At 35.7% G+C, this 15,310-nt stretch overlaps 2 protein-coding genes across 2 annotated transcripts; both read right to left on the reverse strand.

Annotated features, from left to right (window-relative positions):
* Positions 1 to 356: 356 nt before the first annotated feature.
* Positions 357 to 8,973, reverse strand: LOC131850256 (zinc finger protein 568-like). Its single transcript, XM_059200440.1, has 6 exons — positions 8,783 to 8,973; positions 7,275 to 8,053; positions 6,507 to 6,669; positions 2,763 to 2,867; positions 1,945 to 2,094; positions 357 to 1,565 (listed from the first exon to the last, which is right to left on the reverse strand). Exons 2-6 carry the CDS (start codon positions 7,416 to 7,418, stop codon positions 364 to 366), a joined length of 1,764 nt encoding a protein of 587 aa, XP_059056423.1. The 5' UTR covers positions 7,419 to 8,053; positions 8,783 to 8,973; the 3' UTR covers positions 357 to 363.
* A 2,082-nt stretch (positions 8,974 to 11,055) lies between these two features.
* LOC131850258 (zinc finger protein 431-like) lies at positions 11,056 to 15,050 on the reverse strand. Its single transcript, XM_059200442.1, has 5 exons — positions 14,721 to 15,050; positions 13,540 to 13,696; positions 13,121 to 13,255; positions 12,742 to 12,891; positions 11,056 to 12,215 (listed from the first exon to the last, which is right to left on the reverse strand). The coding sequence occupies exons 1-5, from the start codon at positions 14,862 to 14,864 to the stop codon at positions 11,074 to 11,076; spliced, it is 1,728 nt and encodes a 575-aa protein (XP_059056425.1). The 5' UTR covers positions 14,865 to 15,050; the 3' UTR covers positions 11,056 to 11,073.
* Positions 15,051 to 15,310: the final 260 nt, after the last annotated feature.

The raw sequence follows: 15,310 nt of genomic DNA on the forward strand, positions 1-15,310 counted from the left end.
GGGGATCGATATTATGACGGCCTGAACTGAGGTTCGAACCTCTAGCGCCCTCAGACTAAAGTCGTATCCGTCAGGCGGGAGTTGGCCTTCAGTCCAAGTCCTCGTATCGTCCGGTGAAGCTGTAAAGACCAGCTGCTGTCAACAGTATTAGAGTAGTGAAAAAAAAAATTGATATATCTAAAAAAATTGATTGCTCTTTATATAGGTGACAGTTACCGCCTACCATCAGGTCAGCTTGTTTGGTATTCCAGTTACTTAAAAAAAAATCAGTGACTATCATATTTTTTTTTTATTAGAGTGCCTTCTAAAGACGTAAGTGGTAGTCAGCAATAAAAAAAAACAAAAGTGGTATTACAATATTTATTAACCCTCATAATAATGAGTTTTCAAGTGAGCTTTCAAACTGCTTCGCTGAACAAACGTATGTCCACAACTATCACACGAGAACCTCCTTTCATTGTTATGTATCCGCTGATGTTCAGCCAAACTCTTCTGACTGGCATATGACTTTTTACAAACGCCACAATCGAACAACCTTTCGCCGTGTTTCTTAACCATATGCGCCTTTAATTCGTAACTATTGAAACACGTGTGTGTACATAGCGAGCAATGTACATCCCGCTCTTCTAAATGCTCCTTTTTTATATGACTGGAGAGAGAGTACCGTCTTGTAAAAGACTTATCGCATACTTTACAAGTATACAATATAGGCGTATCCCCATGAACGTCGACTAAATGCTTCTGTCTTACAAAATAGTCTGCAAACCTGGCGGGACATTTCGAACATTTAATTTTTCTAAGCATCTTATGCACAACGTCATAGTGAATTTTGTACTTTTTATGCGACGGATACTCCTTTTTGCAAATGTCACAGTACGTTATTTTTACACTGTGGGCGTGTAAACTGTACGTGTGTACTTTTAAACGTTGTTTCGTTATAAAAGCAGAACCGCATTCGTTGCAAACGTAATTCCTATAATGCGTGTTCATATGACGTTCAATGGCGCCAAACGTCTCAAAGTCGAAACCGCAGATTTGACATTTATAACAATTTCCCGCCATTTTGAACGGTATAACCCTGTCTGTGACGTTTGTATACATTTTCTTTTTGTGTGTATTAATTAAATGTAATTTTAAATCGTTCAAACTTATTATATTTTCGTTGCATATCGTGCATTTTAGATTGTCTATGTCTGCATACACCACTAAGCAGTCGGGTCTGCCTGGCCTATATTTTTTTAGAATTAACTTCTTTATATTAGTTTTGTAATGTGTTGTTTGATGGTCTCGTAAAATATGTAAGCTATCAAATATACTGTTACAATAGAAACATGGGAAGCCATTTTTGTATTTGGTTTTGAAGGCGGTTAAATTTGAAAATTCCAGTAAAATTGCAATGTTGACAACGTGCGCCATTTTCTCTGAAATGGCGCCAGTGTAGTTGGTTTCGTCGTGTTTTTCTTTATTTAAATTGTGTTTAAGTTTTTTATTTATATCTATTGGCGTTATGTTGTCCGGTGGCTCTTCTATGAGGTACTGAAGCATTTTGGCAGATATCACCTTTCCTATAAAAAAATATGTTTTTAATATGACACTTTCGTCCATGTTCATAATACCTGTTAATAATGAATATAACCACATAATTTATAGGAAATATCTGTCCAACAATATAGTAGAGTGGGCTATGAGTCACCTACAGGAAGTTAAATCTCAGAGTGGTCAATTTACTGTCGCGCTGCAGCACAACTTAGTAGTAGTAGATTTAAAAATTTTCCTAAGACGTAATTTATGTATGTCCCCTTAGAATACCATTGTATAGGCCATACAGTGGTCCTTCGAGCCGGATGTAATAAAATTAGTGATCCATGTTGCTATTCACGCACATCTCAGGTAGATCGACACCCTGTTTGCTATGAATTATATCAATTCACAAGAAATTATTACCTTTCAATAATTCCAGATGCCTGAAATACTCAGCACACGAATCTCTTAATGACGATCGTGTGGGGAGAGCCTTTAATGAATCAAGTGTGAACCGAGCCAGGAACTCTGCCTCTCCTTCCACTAATTGTTTGTGGTTGGAATCTCCAGCATCTGAATAGAAGGATATGATTGTTAATATGTGGCCTTCTATAAAATATGTTACACCAATTTCATTTTTACCTCTCCCTGTAAAATTCTAATTTTTAAAATCATTAATTATTATGCCGCTTATGAATGTCAAATTTTTTATATTATAATTTGAATTTTTTCCCCTACATCCAGTTAGCAGTGTAACAGTAAGTCACATTTTAACCATGGGAAGGGTCCTACATTTTGATGTTTTATTCCCACTCCACTCCTACGACTAGTAGCACTGCGACCTACATAGATCTATTATGCTCGCCCTTTTTCAGAGTTCGCTGCCTAGACGCGTCAGGGCCAAGAACTGAAGGATATACTTAGGAGCGATGGTTTTTATCTCCTCTAGAGTGCAAACTTTGCAAATATTTCGTTTAAACATGAGTGGTCTACAACCTCATAGGATGTGTACGTTTCCTCTTCAGCTTGGCAAGATTTTTGTTGAGCACAGGCCCAACTTTGTGTGTATTCAATTTGCAGTATCCAGTGAGTGTTCTAGTCATGATGCTTATATTGTTTTCATTAAATAGCAAGTCTATTGGAGTATTTGTTCGAGTAGGCCATTATTAGGGCATTTGAATGTACTAAACCTGGCTGCTTCAACACAACTAAAACAGGAGGTTAGTGACGAAAATACACACCTTCAATTGTCCAGTCATCTGAGTATGTATTACTGTGAGCATCTGACAGTTCTTCCTTCACAGCCAATGGTAGTGTATGCTTAATATCATTGTTGACTTCATTCACTGTAATTGAAGAATATGTTTTTTAATTATTTAGTACACTATGTATTTTTCAATCTTACTAGTATTATAGATGTGGAAATTTGTGAGTGTCGATGGATGTTTGCTACACTTTCACGCGAAATACCGCACGGTGTTAAGTCAGCCACATGTAATTTGAAATTATTTATTTATTTTATTTTATTTATTCATTTATTTCAGGCAACTAGGCCCATATTATAAATACCTTATAGACTAACATACATATAATATAATAAAAACCAATACAACTATATTGTCTGTGTGATCACGGCACTGAAGACGGCAATCTGGCCACGGTAGCGCCGATACACCACACCTTTCGGCCAGTAGTCCTCTTTCATGAAGGTGGGCAGCAAGTCGGTGGGGACCAGGGCCACAAACGCTTTGAAACTCGCGTTGTGACTCGACTTCAGCTGCGTCACCCTCAATGTCAGGTTACTCTTGGTACGAATATAAACGACAATGTCCTGCTCCTTAGTGGCGTAATGTAGACGGGACAGGTACATTGTCGTTGTCGGTGTAGCAGCACGCAGCAGAAAGTTGGGCCCAGTGAGTGCAGTGCCACAATGATTCCTATTGACCCTGTTTGTGCGCCTCTTCTTTTGTACCACGACGAAGCCATCATCGTCGCGGTTCCCAGTGGCAGCACACGTAGGGTCAATGTTCAGTGCCGTTTTTGGCACACGCCGCTGTACTGAAGCAGCCGGTTTGCTAGCGACGACGGCGGCAAAATCTCGACGCTGTGGTTGCACCGAGGATTTTGTTAGCGCTGCTTCCACATGCAGCGGTATCGGCGCTCGCGAGCTGCGGGCGGGGAGCATGACACCACATCTGGTGACGTCAGTGTCGACGCCGAAACCGCTGACTCCGCCGTGAACGCATCGCGGCATGCCCCACGGCGCGTGTTGATGTTCGTAGCGTCAAGTGACCTAGTTTCTTTTCGCGAGTCGCGCAAACTGTCCACTTCCTTGCGCAACTCACTAATTATGTGCTCTGACGCATTGAAACGTAGCGTCACATCTGCCAAACTCTTTTTTAAGGACACGATATCCTTGAGTAGGCTGGTAACATCGACGTGATCAAATGTGACTGGAGGAAGTTTGTTTAAATCCTTCGCCACAAAAGTCGGCACGTCGTCTGGATCGGTCTCCTTCAGCAGCGTTATAATGTCCTGTACGCTTTTTTGTGTCCCGTCACGTCTACGAGACACCATCTGATCAGTCTTATTTAGGGACTCGAAGAGCAGAGCCTTCGCTCTCGCGATGTCGTCCTGGCTGAAGTTGGACACACAGATCTGGACTGCACTTACTTCGTCCATTACGTCCAGCTTCTGCTGCAGGTGAGTTCGTTGGCCACAAGTTTGTCACACATGGCTGGAACTTCGATATATGCCGCGCTGAGCAATTACGATATTAAATAAAATAATTATAATACGTGCACATCGGATCGCGCTTACACTGAGACTGTGATGACAGGAGCGGTGGTGAGAGTAAACACACACAGTAGGGTGTAACTTGTATATTAACTGTTACATCTTGAATTACTCTAGCTTAGACTAATTACATAAACTATATATATGAGGTACTGCGTGACCTACGTGTCGTTATACAAAACGTACACTGGCACAATCTACTATCGAACGTGCTGATTTGCATCACTATATCACACCTCCCCTGAAAAGTAGGGTGTCTATGGTGAGGGTGTCCCCTCCCTCTGAAAGTTTAACATTACAAGGACAATTTTTATTATTTAAACATTTACATACAAAAAGACAAAAAAAACAGCACTAAGGATTAATTTAACTCAACAATTTCTCAAGGTATATCATACCTGAGTACAAAAAAAATACAAACTTTTATAATTACATTGTATTGTTAATACATATTTGTCATCATCTAACAGATCTTGTTTTCTACTAAACAAGTAGTAACCAAAAATTAAAATTAGGCCTTTTACTCTATAACAATTTTAAGAAATTTTATGCTTTACATTATTGGCCAATGTGACAATGCTCACTTCATTATCTGTACTTATTGACTTACTATACTTATCTATACATTTTACAGTATACCTACATAATCGTAAAAACTCATCATACTTCTGTATATACCGACAGAACTTATTAACTTGAGACTTATTGTACATATTTTTAATAATTATAACTTCCATAATATTATGATCCTTGCATATCTCTACAAGTTCTCTTAATGATTCATTTACGCCCACCTTTGTTAATAGAGACGTTTGATTTAAATATATTATAGATCCGGATAGAACTACATTGCACGCATTATCATGCATATTATGCATACCTAACACTTTTCCTAATGTTTCCTTATTACAAATATTTACTTTCACACGAAACTGTGATTTTCTAGTAATTTGTACCATCTTTGATGGACTCGATTTTATTTTCACTTGAGAACATTTATGAATTTTTTTTAATTGGACCTTGCTTAATAACGCTTGAACAGCATGAGTTTAATTCTTTTAACTCATCGGACGTTACAATTATTTTCGATAATTGGTCCGTTGTTCTATTTTTCGCACAATTTCCATTTTCGACAATATAATCAGTTTTCCTTTTATTAGGAAAATTAACATATTTTATACCATTTTTTCTTTTTTGAAAAGGTATACGGAGGGTCCGTATACCTTTTCAAAAAAGAAAAAATGGGATCAAGTGATCCGTGGGGCTTTACACTTAAACAGCCCAATTCAAAATTTATAATACCTTTAAATTGTATTAAAAAATCTTCTCCTAATATACCATGCGAACTGCACTGTAATTCTTTAAATACATAAAACTTTTGTCTAAATTGCAGTTTCTGAAATTCAAGATTCAGATAAACAAATCCCATTGCCTCTAGATTACCACAAACGCCTTTTATTATAGCGTTATCTTTATGGATCTTAATTGAAGGCAAATTATGTGTATGAAAATTATATACACATACTAGCTGACCCGCAAACATTGTTTTCTTTATAAATTAAAAACGCTATAAAAAATAGGGGTTAATGGTAGAAGGGTAGAAATTTAGGGTTGTATGTTTTTTAATGCCACATTATAAAAAAGTACAAAATAATGTTGTTCATATGCATATAAAATTTCTCCTATCTGCAATCTGTCCTGGAACTATAAGTAGATCTTTTGAGTGTGTGAACTGATACCGGAGTATCCACCCAGCGGGAGCATCTGCCCCTTAAGATTATTGCACAATTCGCTTCTTTTTAGGCGCTTAGGATAGTGATGTTCTAATAGTTGAGTAGTCAGATAATTTAAGTGGTTACAAAGGCACTTTTTATATATAATTTCAAAGTTTAGTATCTCCTCTTTTTTATTTTATTTTTATTTATTTCTTTCCTTCAGGCTACTACGCCTATATTATAAATACCTTATAGACTAACATACATATGAATTAATATTATAAAATTATTATATTGAAATTTATTTTGTGGCAAAGGCACTGACGATGGCAATCTGCCACGGTAGCGCCGATACACCAGCCCCTTCGGCCAGGTGGGCAGCATTTTGGTGGGGACTGGACTCTTTTACTGTCAGCTTGCGAAGTTCTTTATGAACTACATTGGTTAAAGTTATATAAATAAATAAATATTTACCATCAGCAAATACAAACATTTTGTCTTCTTCATCGATATTGTTAAGAGCATCCATCAGCTGTCTCTCCGAGTTTATGACCATCATCTTGAATTCGCTGGCGTCTCTCAACCTTTCTACACACTTTGTGCATATTAATGTTGTTATCTTAGAATTACGAGTTGGCTGTAATGCAAAAATATTACTTGTTTGATTGCAAAAAAAACTTGACATTCATAAAACTAGCAAAAAACTGAACTGAATTTTTTTTTATAGCCAGTTTATTTACTTTGCTTATATGCTATGTCAAACATTAAATGAAAATTTCAAGCAGGAACAACTATTTCAATAAATATGATTTAACAGATGTTTTATTTATTTAAAGGTAACACTAGTATTGGTTATCTTATTGTAACATTTATATCCATTCCCATAATTCTAAATGATACTTACTAACAGCAAGTTTGTCTTTAAATCTAGGACCTAGGTAGGTAGATGGTCGTCAAAACGTGACAAAGGATGGGTGGAGTCAATTTTAAAATCTACATTTGATTAAAAATATTGGCGGGTATAATCTGTGACAGCGTTCAGCGCTACAGACATAATCTGTCTTTTGTATTTTTAATATTTACATCTACTTAGAATGTTCTTTTTGACACAATAGTAGTAGTATGCCTGAAGATAACTAAATAAAATTACTACAGGCATACCTAGGTACGGTACTAAGTAAGGCGTCTTATAAGAAATATGGTACCCAGTATTACTTTCAAACCAAATGTTTATATACTTACATATACACCAAAACATTCTGTATATAAATCTATATACACCTCACGTATACCATTTTTGTAATATTCCTTCATCATATCTTTGTGGTTTCCTCTTGATAAACAACATCGGCATTGTCCATAATTAGTGACAATATATGAATCCATTTTATGTCCTATCTAAAATGGTTCCTGCATGCTTGCCAGAATTTACAATTTACTTCGTTTACAACAACATAAATCTTATATTAAAACTATATATCCAATGTTTATATATTTTTTTTATTTTTATTAGTATATAACATTAAGCAATTGTTTACATAGATTCAGTCTGTTCTTGTTCACTTAGAACATAACATTATTAGTATTAAACTACTTTATTTCATATATTTGACTATATTCATAACATATAAGAGAAGAGTCATCATAAGAGTTGAGATAAATCTTATAAAATGTAGTATTAATTGCAATAATAATAATAATAATGTAAGCTGGTTACTCTCCCTGGGGCCCTGAACCCCGGCCGACTGTGCTTCTGCCGGGGGTAAGTTGCCATCTCCTCTTGTTAAGAGGGGAGATAAGATTTTTTTTGAAGTTTAAGAAATAATAATAATGAAGCTCTTTAATGTATACAGAGATGAAACAATAAGAAAATACAGGAAATAGTAAAGTAATTACAAAATGTGGTCTTATCGCTAAAAGCAATCTCTTGCAGATTGTAATGTGTGTGTCACATCTTATTTGCAATTATTACAATATGACCTATTAATTTGTTTTAGTTTTATTTGGAGTCTGCAAAGGATCTGAAAATTCAATGTATATTTTGATGAAATTAAATAGTTTTCTAAACAAAAATAAACTAAATAAACTAAATAATAAGTCTAATAAGACTTTAAATTCATCATAGTATAACAATAATAGGAATTCTGCTGTAATTGAAATATATGATATAAAAAAACCATGAATTGCAAAAAATATTATAGTATTTCAATAATTATGGCTGACTAAAAAGATCCTGCATACTATAGGAATTTTTATTTATTAAATAAAAATTCCTATAGTATGCAGGATGAGAATATTTCATTTGGAAAAATATGTCATAAGCAGTCCCGGATTTATAAATAGGCCATATAGGCCGCGGCCTAGAGGCGGCAGATTTAATTAAATTAGAAAAACTTTTTATTTTAGTAAGTGAAGTGGCCTACAATCACAAAAAATCTGTCACTGGTCATAAGCAAATACGATGAAAATATGACAAAATCACAGAACTTAGACACATAATATTCTAAACACAGAACTAATACAATCGTTCAAATCAAATTCAAGTTCTTTATTTAGGTAGCACAATTTTTACAAAATTCTATATGGTTATTGAAGTCTCTTTTTAACCATAAAAATGCCTGTGTCAGGAGGCTCCACTCTTCCATAGCTAATTCCATAATAAGTGTTGAAAAATATTTATAATGTATTAAACATTTTTTTCCTTTTAAAAAAATATACTTAATACAATAATAAAAATTCAAAATACGAACCGGAATACCGGAATGTGAAATGTGAAGAATTTGTGCTTCCTGTTTTCCTTTTGATTGATGACCGTGATAAAATAATTTGTTACCCGCACTATTTTTGTAACTATTATTCACATAAAAACAATTTCAAAAGAAAATTAATAAGAATAATAATGTAGAATTCACAAGAATAAAGTTTTGTATTTAGACGCAAACGTCATATTGACATTCCCTTTTCTTTTTTTTGGTTCCGCTTATCCTTTGAAGGAAAGACAGAGAATAGTGCTCATACAGCCATGTCCGCATGTTTTTGCGTTCGGAATAAAATATGAAATGATTTATAGATGTTGAGGTAATTTAATATATATATTTTTTATAAATATATTACGAACGTGAAAGAAAAAATATATATGGTATACGGAAAAACTACATTCCATGTCATCCTAAATGAAATCGGTTATTTCAATATGTAAGAAGCACTAATAAACGATGACATATTAGGATTTGAAGCTGGCTACCGCAAGGGAAACCCCAAGTAGCGCCCGTGACTTATGACACGGGTGTAGGTTTCAAAGGCCCTTTTAGAATGCATTTACACTCACCTTCACTATATGCAGCTTCCCCCCAGGTCCAACTAAGACCGGGATAAACCCATTTCTAATACAATTCTCTTTAGTATCCAAAACACAACCGGTACGCCCTGCGCTCGTCAACTGAATGCCGTGGCTCACCCAACGAAAGAGGATTATTCAATTTTTTTTCGGACTATTCTAATGCTGTTGGCCACAGCTGGCCTTTACAACTTCACCGGACGTTCGGGGGCGAGTGCAGATGACACTCCAAACCCGCGGAAGGACTTATGGAGCGGCTGAAGGCCCGCTCCTGCCTGAAGAATACGACTTACGACTTTAGTCTGAGGGCACCACTAGGTGGTTCGAACCTCGGCTCGGGCCGTCGTAATATCGATCCCCGTTTGAATTGGACGGGGGATCGATCGGAGGAGGGGATTATTCAACTACCGATCTCCGTATTTATAGACCGAAATCAGTGTGGTAGGAAGAGAAGCGGTGGTAATGGATATCTTATGACAAACAACTTAGTTCGGTCTATAAATACTAGATGGCGTTATTTACAATATTTGTAATAATCTTTACATTTGGTACTTCATTAGTACTAAACATCTTTTAATATCATTTTAAAATATCGGATTTTTCTACAATATTGATGTGAACTCTAACAATTACTACAAATTATTTTACTCTCCCAAGAATTATTCATTCATTGGGCTCCCTAAAATATGGTCGAGCGCAGTGATGGCTGGCTCATCCGTCATACTCGTGAACGAGTGCTGCTTGTAGGGACTGCTCTGGACTCCCTACAAGCAGCACTCTGGACTGGTCTGCTCTTATCACTACGACTGATTTAATCTTAAATATTTATTTATTTACATAGATTAACATTTACATTTGTATATAGATTTACATTTTACATCTTATTGTATATTTATATTTAACCTAATATGCTTGCTGGTAATTTGTATTCACACGTTTCGACTTGTAAATGTAAACTTACAAGGATTATTTAAAACACACAAGTTTCTTGCTCGTTCTTCTTGTAATGAGACGTAATGGAGCTTTCAGAATGAGCGGTAGATAAAAAAATATTGTTTGACTATTCAAAAGTGTTTCAATAAAGTTTATTTGAATAAATGATTTTCTATTTTATTTAATAATACAGTACATTTGGTTTACTGTACCACCCAATAGCAGGTGTGACTGTAGAGGACAACCCAACATTGTAATCGCAGTGTAATTTAGATTGCTTGACCTCCATGCAGTTCTCCTTGGAAACCATCATGACAAATTCTTGGTGAATTCATGATAAGTCACGATGGGCTAACTGACCTGACCTTCATCTTATCATCTTCCACTGGAGCCTTGCAAGCGTTCCGCCCGCGGCTGAATGATGCTAGGGACATGGTAACTATGGCACTAACACACCACCAGGTCGATCTCCATACAGGATCGTAAAACCGTTATGGTCAATTCATCGCGTAATCGTCAAAGTGAACTGACTTCTCATCATTCTCCATTGGTACTCACTCCCGGATATTTAAAAAAACAAATAAATAACTTACGATTAATGTATTGTTTTTTTAACAAAGACAAGAATTCGTGTTATATATATTTATCCCCCACCCCCATGTCATCCAAAATAAGCAAAGAAAAGACCCCCCGCCCCCCTATAGTGCTTACGTAATACTTGCCCCATATTTAAAAACAAATAAATAACTTCGATAGAGAACTTATATATATTTATTGTAAACTATACTCGTGATGATGAGTCTTCAAATGTCCTTTCAGACTGCACTTCTGCACGAATGCTTGACCGCAGACGCCGCACGCGAATCGCCTGTCATTATTATGTATACGCATATGTTCTTTTAGAGTTTTCTTTCTCGCGTACGACTTCTTGCAAACTGAACATTCGAATATTCTCTCACCATTGTGTTTTACCATATGCACTCTCAATTCATTATTCGTGAAGCACTTGTAGGCGCAAAGCTGGCATTGGAAGTCTCTCTCTTCAAGATGATCACGTTTCATATGCCTCGATAGCGTATATCGTCTATCGAAGGACTTATCACATACATTACACTTGTACTGCAACGGAGCGACACCATGAACCTCAACCATATGTTTCTGGCGTTTGAAATACTCTGAAAACCGTTCCGGACAACGGGTACACTTGAATCTCTTCACCATTTTGTGTACAGCATCGACATGGTTCTTCTGCTTCTGGTGTGTCGTGAACACCTTCTTGCAGATCTCGCAAGGAAAGTTCCCACCTACATGCATACTCTTGCAATGAACTTTTAAACGGTATTTCGTTACGAAGCCCGTCCCGCAATCTTGGCATACATAATTACGAAAATGTACATTCATATGTCTCTCTATAGAGCCAAAAGTTTCAAAATTGAAGCCACATATTTGACACTCATATACATTATCTTGAGACAGTTTGAATGGTATAACTCTATTATTATATTCTGGGTACATCTTCTTTTTATGTACTCTAATTAAATGTGTTTTTAGTTCATTAAGATTTGATTGCTTTCCGTCGCATAAACTGCATTTCAAATCTGATATATCAGCGTAGACTACCAAACATTCAGCGCCGTATGTGCTTAATATTTTCTTAATTTCGTTCTTCTTGTGTTCTCTAGTATGTTCTTTGAGTTTGTCCAAGTTCTCAAATATATTACGGCAGTAGAAACATGGGAAGCCGGCCCTACTTTTGCTTCTAAACGGGATCATGTTAGAACATTCTAGAATAGCCGACGCGTTTGTAATGAGCGCCATTTTTTCTGTGACAAACATCTTTTTAGTGCCTATTTTTTGTTTTCTTCCTTCGTCTTCGAGACGTTTCGCTATCATACTCGGGAAGATGACCATACCTGGAATATCAAAAATGCTATAAATGAGGCCATCTGTTATAGGAATTTGAATCCTAAAAACAAAACATTTAGAAGTAATTGGTTAAAATTTGTATGAGACAAATAATATTTTATTTTAATCACGGGAATAGAGAAATAGAAAAATCGTGTGTAGGAAGACTCAAGGGAAGCAAGTTTTGAGGGACACCAATGTGATAATAAAATTGTCTTTCAGACCATTGCATCTAACTTTATTCAATCAGATGAGGTTTAGTTATTTATTCCTTTACATGCACTAATATCTCACTAGCGGTTTAGCATATCGCGGGTTCGATTCCTCGCACGATGCAAAAAATTGCACTATTTTGTCTGGATGTTTTCTTTGTATATTAGTTGTATGTATTTATTAAATTGAATTTAAGTATTTAAATCAGTTATCTAGTACCCATAGCTCAAGCTCTGCTTACCTACTAGGGGGACTAGATGACGTTGTGTGAATTGTCCTGGGGTATTATTCTTATTTCTTAGTGGAACTGTAAATACATACTTTTGAGCATATCCAAATGCTTGACGTAATCAGCGCATTTGGTGTACAGGTCTTCTCTGGATGGCAGCGGCTTCAGGGAGCCTGCGAATCTTGCCAGCAAAGCTGCCTCAGCGGTTAGAAACTCGTCTTCCTTGCTATCTACCTCGAAGTCTAGAAAGATAAAAGAAACACTCTGTTACTACTGTGCGGGATGGGGTAGTCTTTTTTGCCGCGCTCTATGCCCGCGATAAAAGCTATGCTATAGCCTAGAAATATACCATACTATGTGTTTGACACACATACATACTCTTTTATTTAATTGTTATTCCAGTTCAAAGATTTTTGCATCTTTCTATTTCAATCCCGTGGCCAGTACTTTAAATAAACAAATATTTCTTACTAGAACTATCATCAGCTCCGAAGTCCATTATTGTCTCGTCCTGGTCAAGTTCTGTATCGCTGACCTCCTCTTTCACATCGTCTTCTTCCATTTTGATGGGCACATCATTGTGTATGGCAAGATCCTCGACTGGTACTGATGGTACAAACAAAAGGTAATTAATAGTCGAAATGGGAGATATAATAGAATTATAACAATACTTGTTTATATCAGTCTGGGAGTTTTCTATGCATAATATTCAAATTCAAATTAAAAAATCATTTATTCATCTAGGACATTTTAGCTGCTTATGAACGTCAAGTTTTTACATTATAATTTGTTTTTTTTTTCTCTACCGTCCAGTTCGGTATATAGATCCAATTGAGAAGAACTGGCAAGAAACTCAATTGGATTACTTATTGAATTATCAGAAGTCTTACCATTAACAAATACAGTGTTCTTGCCATCTCCGACATTCAACTGCGACAGCAGCTGCCGTTCGGTTGCGGCTACCATCATCCGGAAACTGCTTGCGTCGCGGAGTCTCTGTACGCATGATGAGCAAATCTGAGTGCTTAATGTTGTATCTGTCGACAGCTGAAAGATGTAAATATTTAAGCATCACAGATTTTTATTTGCATGCAATCAGTCTTCCAGACTATAAACAGATTTGTTGATCATATAGAATCAAAAAGCGTCATAGATATTTTTTTTTTAAGTAAAACTTTTATATATGATGTAGACTAATGAACTCATTGATAGCAATATATGGTACATTGGTATTAACAAGGTCAGGTTCATGGCTATGAGGTTTTCCCTGGTATTTTTTTAATTTTATTAACAGTTTTGGGTCTTAGCAACTGACGATACAATTGTTAAGACCTGTAGCATTTTGACCTACATGATATGCTGTGTTGGCCCTTTTTCAAAGTTCACTACCCAGTTTATTTTTTAATATTAATGAGGATTTTTACTATTATCGGGTGCTAAGACCTGTAGCACTGTGACCTACATAGATCTATTGTGCTCACCATTTTTCAAAGTTGCTAGGTAGACCCATTAGGGATGGGAATTGAAGGATATTCTAAGGAGCTATGGTTTTAATCTCCTCAGGATAGAGTGTATACATTCCAAAGGAGATATTTCGTTTATGCATGAGTGAGCTACTACACATGCTGTGGTTGTACCACAGGATGTGTAGTGGCATTTCCTCTTCAGTATGGCAAACTGGAGATTTTTGTTAAGCACAGGCCCAAGTTTGCCATGTGGTTATTGCATTTGCAGTGTCCAGTGAGGGCTCTAGTTGAGTTTCAGATATTGTTTTTAATCAATAAAGTCTATTGTAGTATTGATATAAGTAGCTCATTATTAGGGCTTTTGAATATACTAATCCTGACCATATGCCAGGATTTTCCAGTTCCCCCTGATAACCAATATGCTATTTTTCCAGGTAAATTCGCCAAGATGGGCTAACTGACCTGACCTCATATTCATCTTAGCAACATCCACTGGTGCCCCGCCAATTGGGTGGAACATTGTCATTTTATTAAAAAAAGAAATACATAATTAACACGAGTTCAGCATAATAATATTGTCATGTTAAATAGCAATAAATACTCACAAACAAATTGAAACATTCGACGAAAATATCAAAGTACACCTCACGAATTCCGTTACTATAATATTCTGCCATAATGTCTCTGTGGTTTCCTTTCGCCAAACAACACCGGCATTGGCCGTAAAACATATTATTCTTTATCTCCATAATAATTGTTTCGTAAAACTATGTTTAAATTTATTTAGAATAATAGTAACATTGAATGTTATTATTCTTGAATGAATAATTTCTAAAATAAATTTCTTGTAATATAAATTTAGGACGAATAACAAACATTATTAAATTGATAAAATTATTTAAATTTCAACTGCATGAGAAAATTCCAAGAATTTTCAATGAAATTATTAAAAACATAAACAAATAATTTTTAATTGTCGAGTTTAGGAAATGAAATTTACAGTTATTACGTTGACTTTGACTTTGACAATCAAATCAAACGATGGAAAGTCAGTCGTCATTTCTGTTGAATGAACATAAAGGTTCATATACATAATTGTATTTGACTAATAAATATTGTCATTGTAACAAAATATATTGATAGATTAAAAGTTCCGTTTAACATCATGTCGTTCGTATTTTATTAATAATATCCA

This window comes from Achroia grisella, unplaced genomic scaffold, assembly GCF_030625045.1.
Source record: "Achroia grisella isolate CSIRO2021 unplaced genomic scaffold, CSIRO_AGI_Agris_v1 utg719, whole genome shotgun sequence".
Lineage (NCBI taxonomy): Eukaryota > Metazoa > Arthropoda > Insecta > Lepidoptera > Pyralidae > Achroia > Achroia grisella.

Coding starts and splice junctions, on each gene's coding strand:
- LOC131850256 (XM_059200440.1), bottom strand. CDS start 7,418: ATGGATTCATATATTGTCACTAATTATGGACAATGCCGATGTTGTTTA. Junction 6,670..7,274: donor CAGAATGTTTTGGTGTATAT/GTAAGTATATAA, acceptor TTTGCATTACAG/CCAACTCGTAATTCTAAGAT. Junction 2,868..6,506: donor AATGTTTGTATTTGCTGATG/GTAAATATTTAT, acceptor CTTCAATTACAG/TGAATGAAGTCAACAATGAT.
- LOC131850258 (XM_059200442.1), bottom strand. CDS start 14,864: ATGGAGATAAAGAATAATATGTTTTACGGCCAATGCCGGTGTTGTTTG. Junction 13,697..14,720: donor TCGAATGTTTCAATTTGTTT/GTGAGTATTTAT, acceptor TACATCTTTCAG/CTGTCGACAGATACAACATT. Junction 12,216..12,741: donor GCATTTGGATATGCTCAAAA/GTATGTATTTAC, acceptor TTGATATTCCAG/GTATGGTCATCTTCCCGAGT.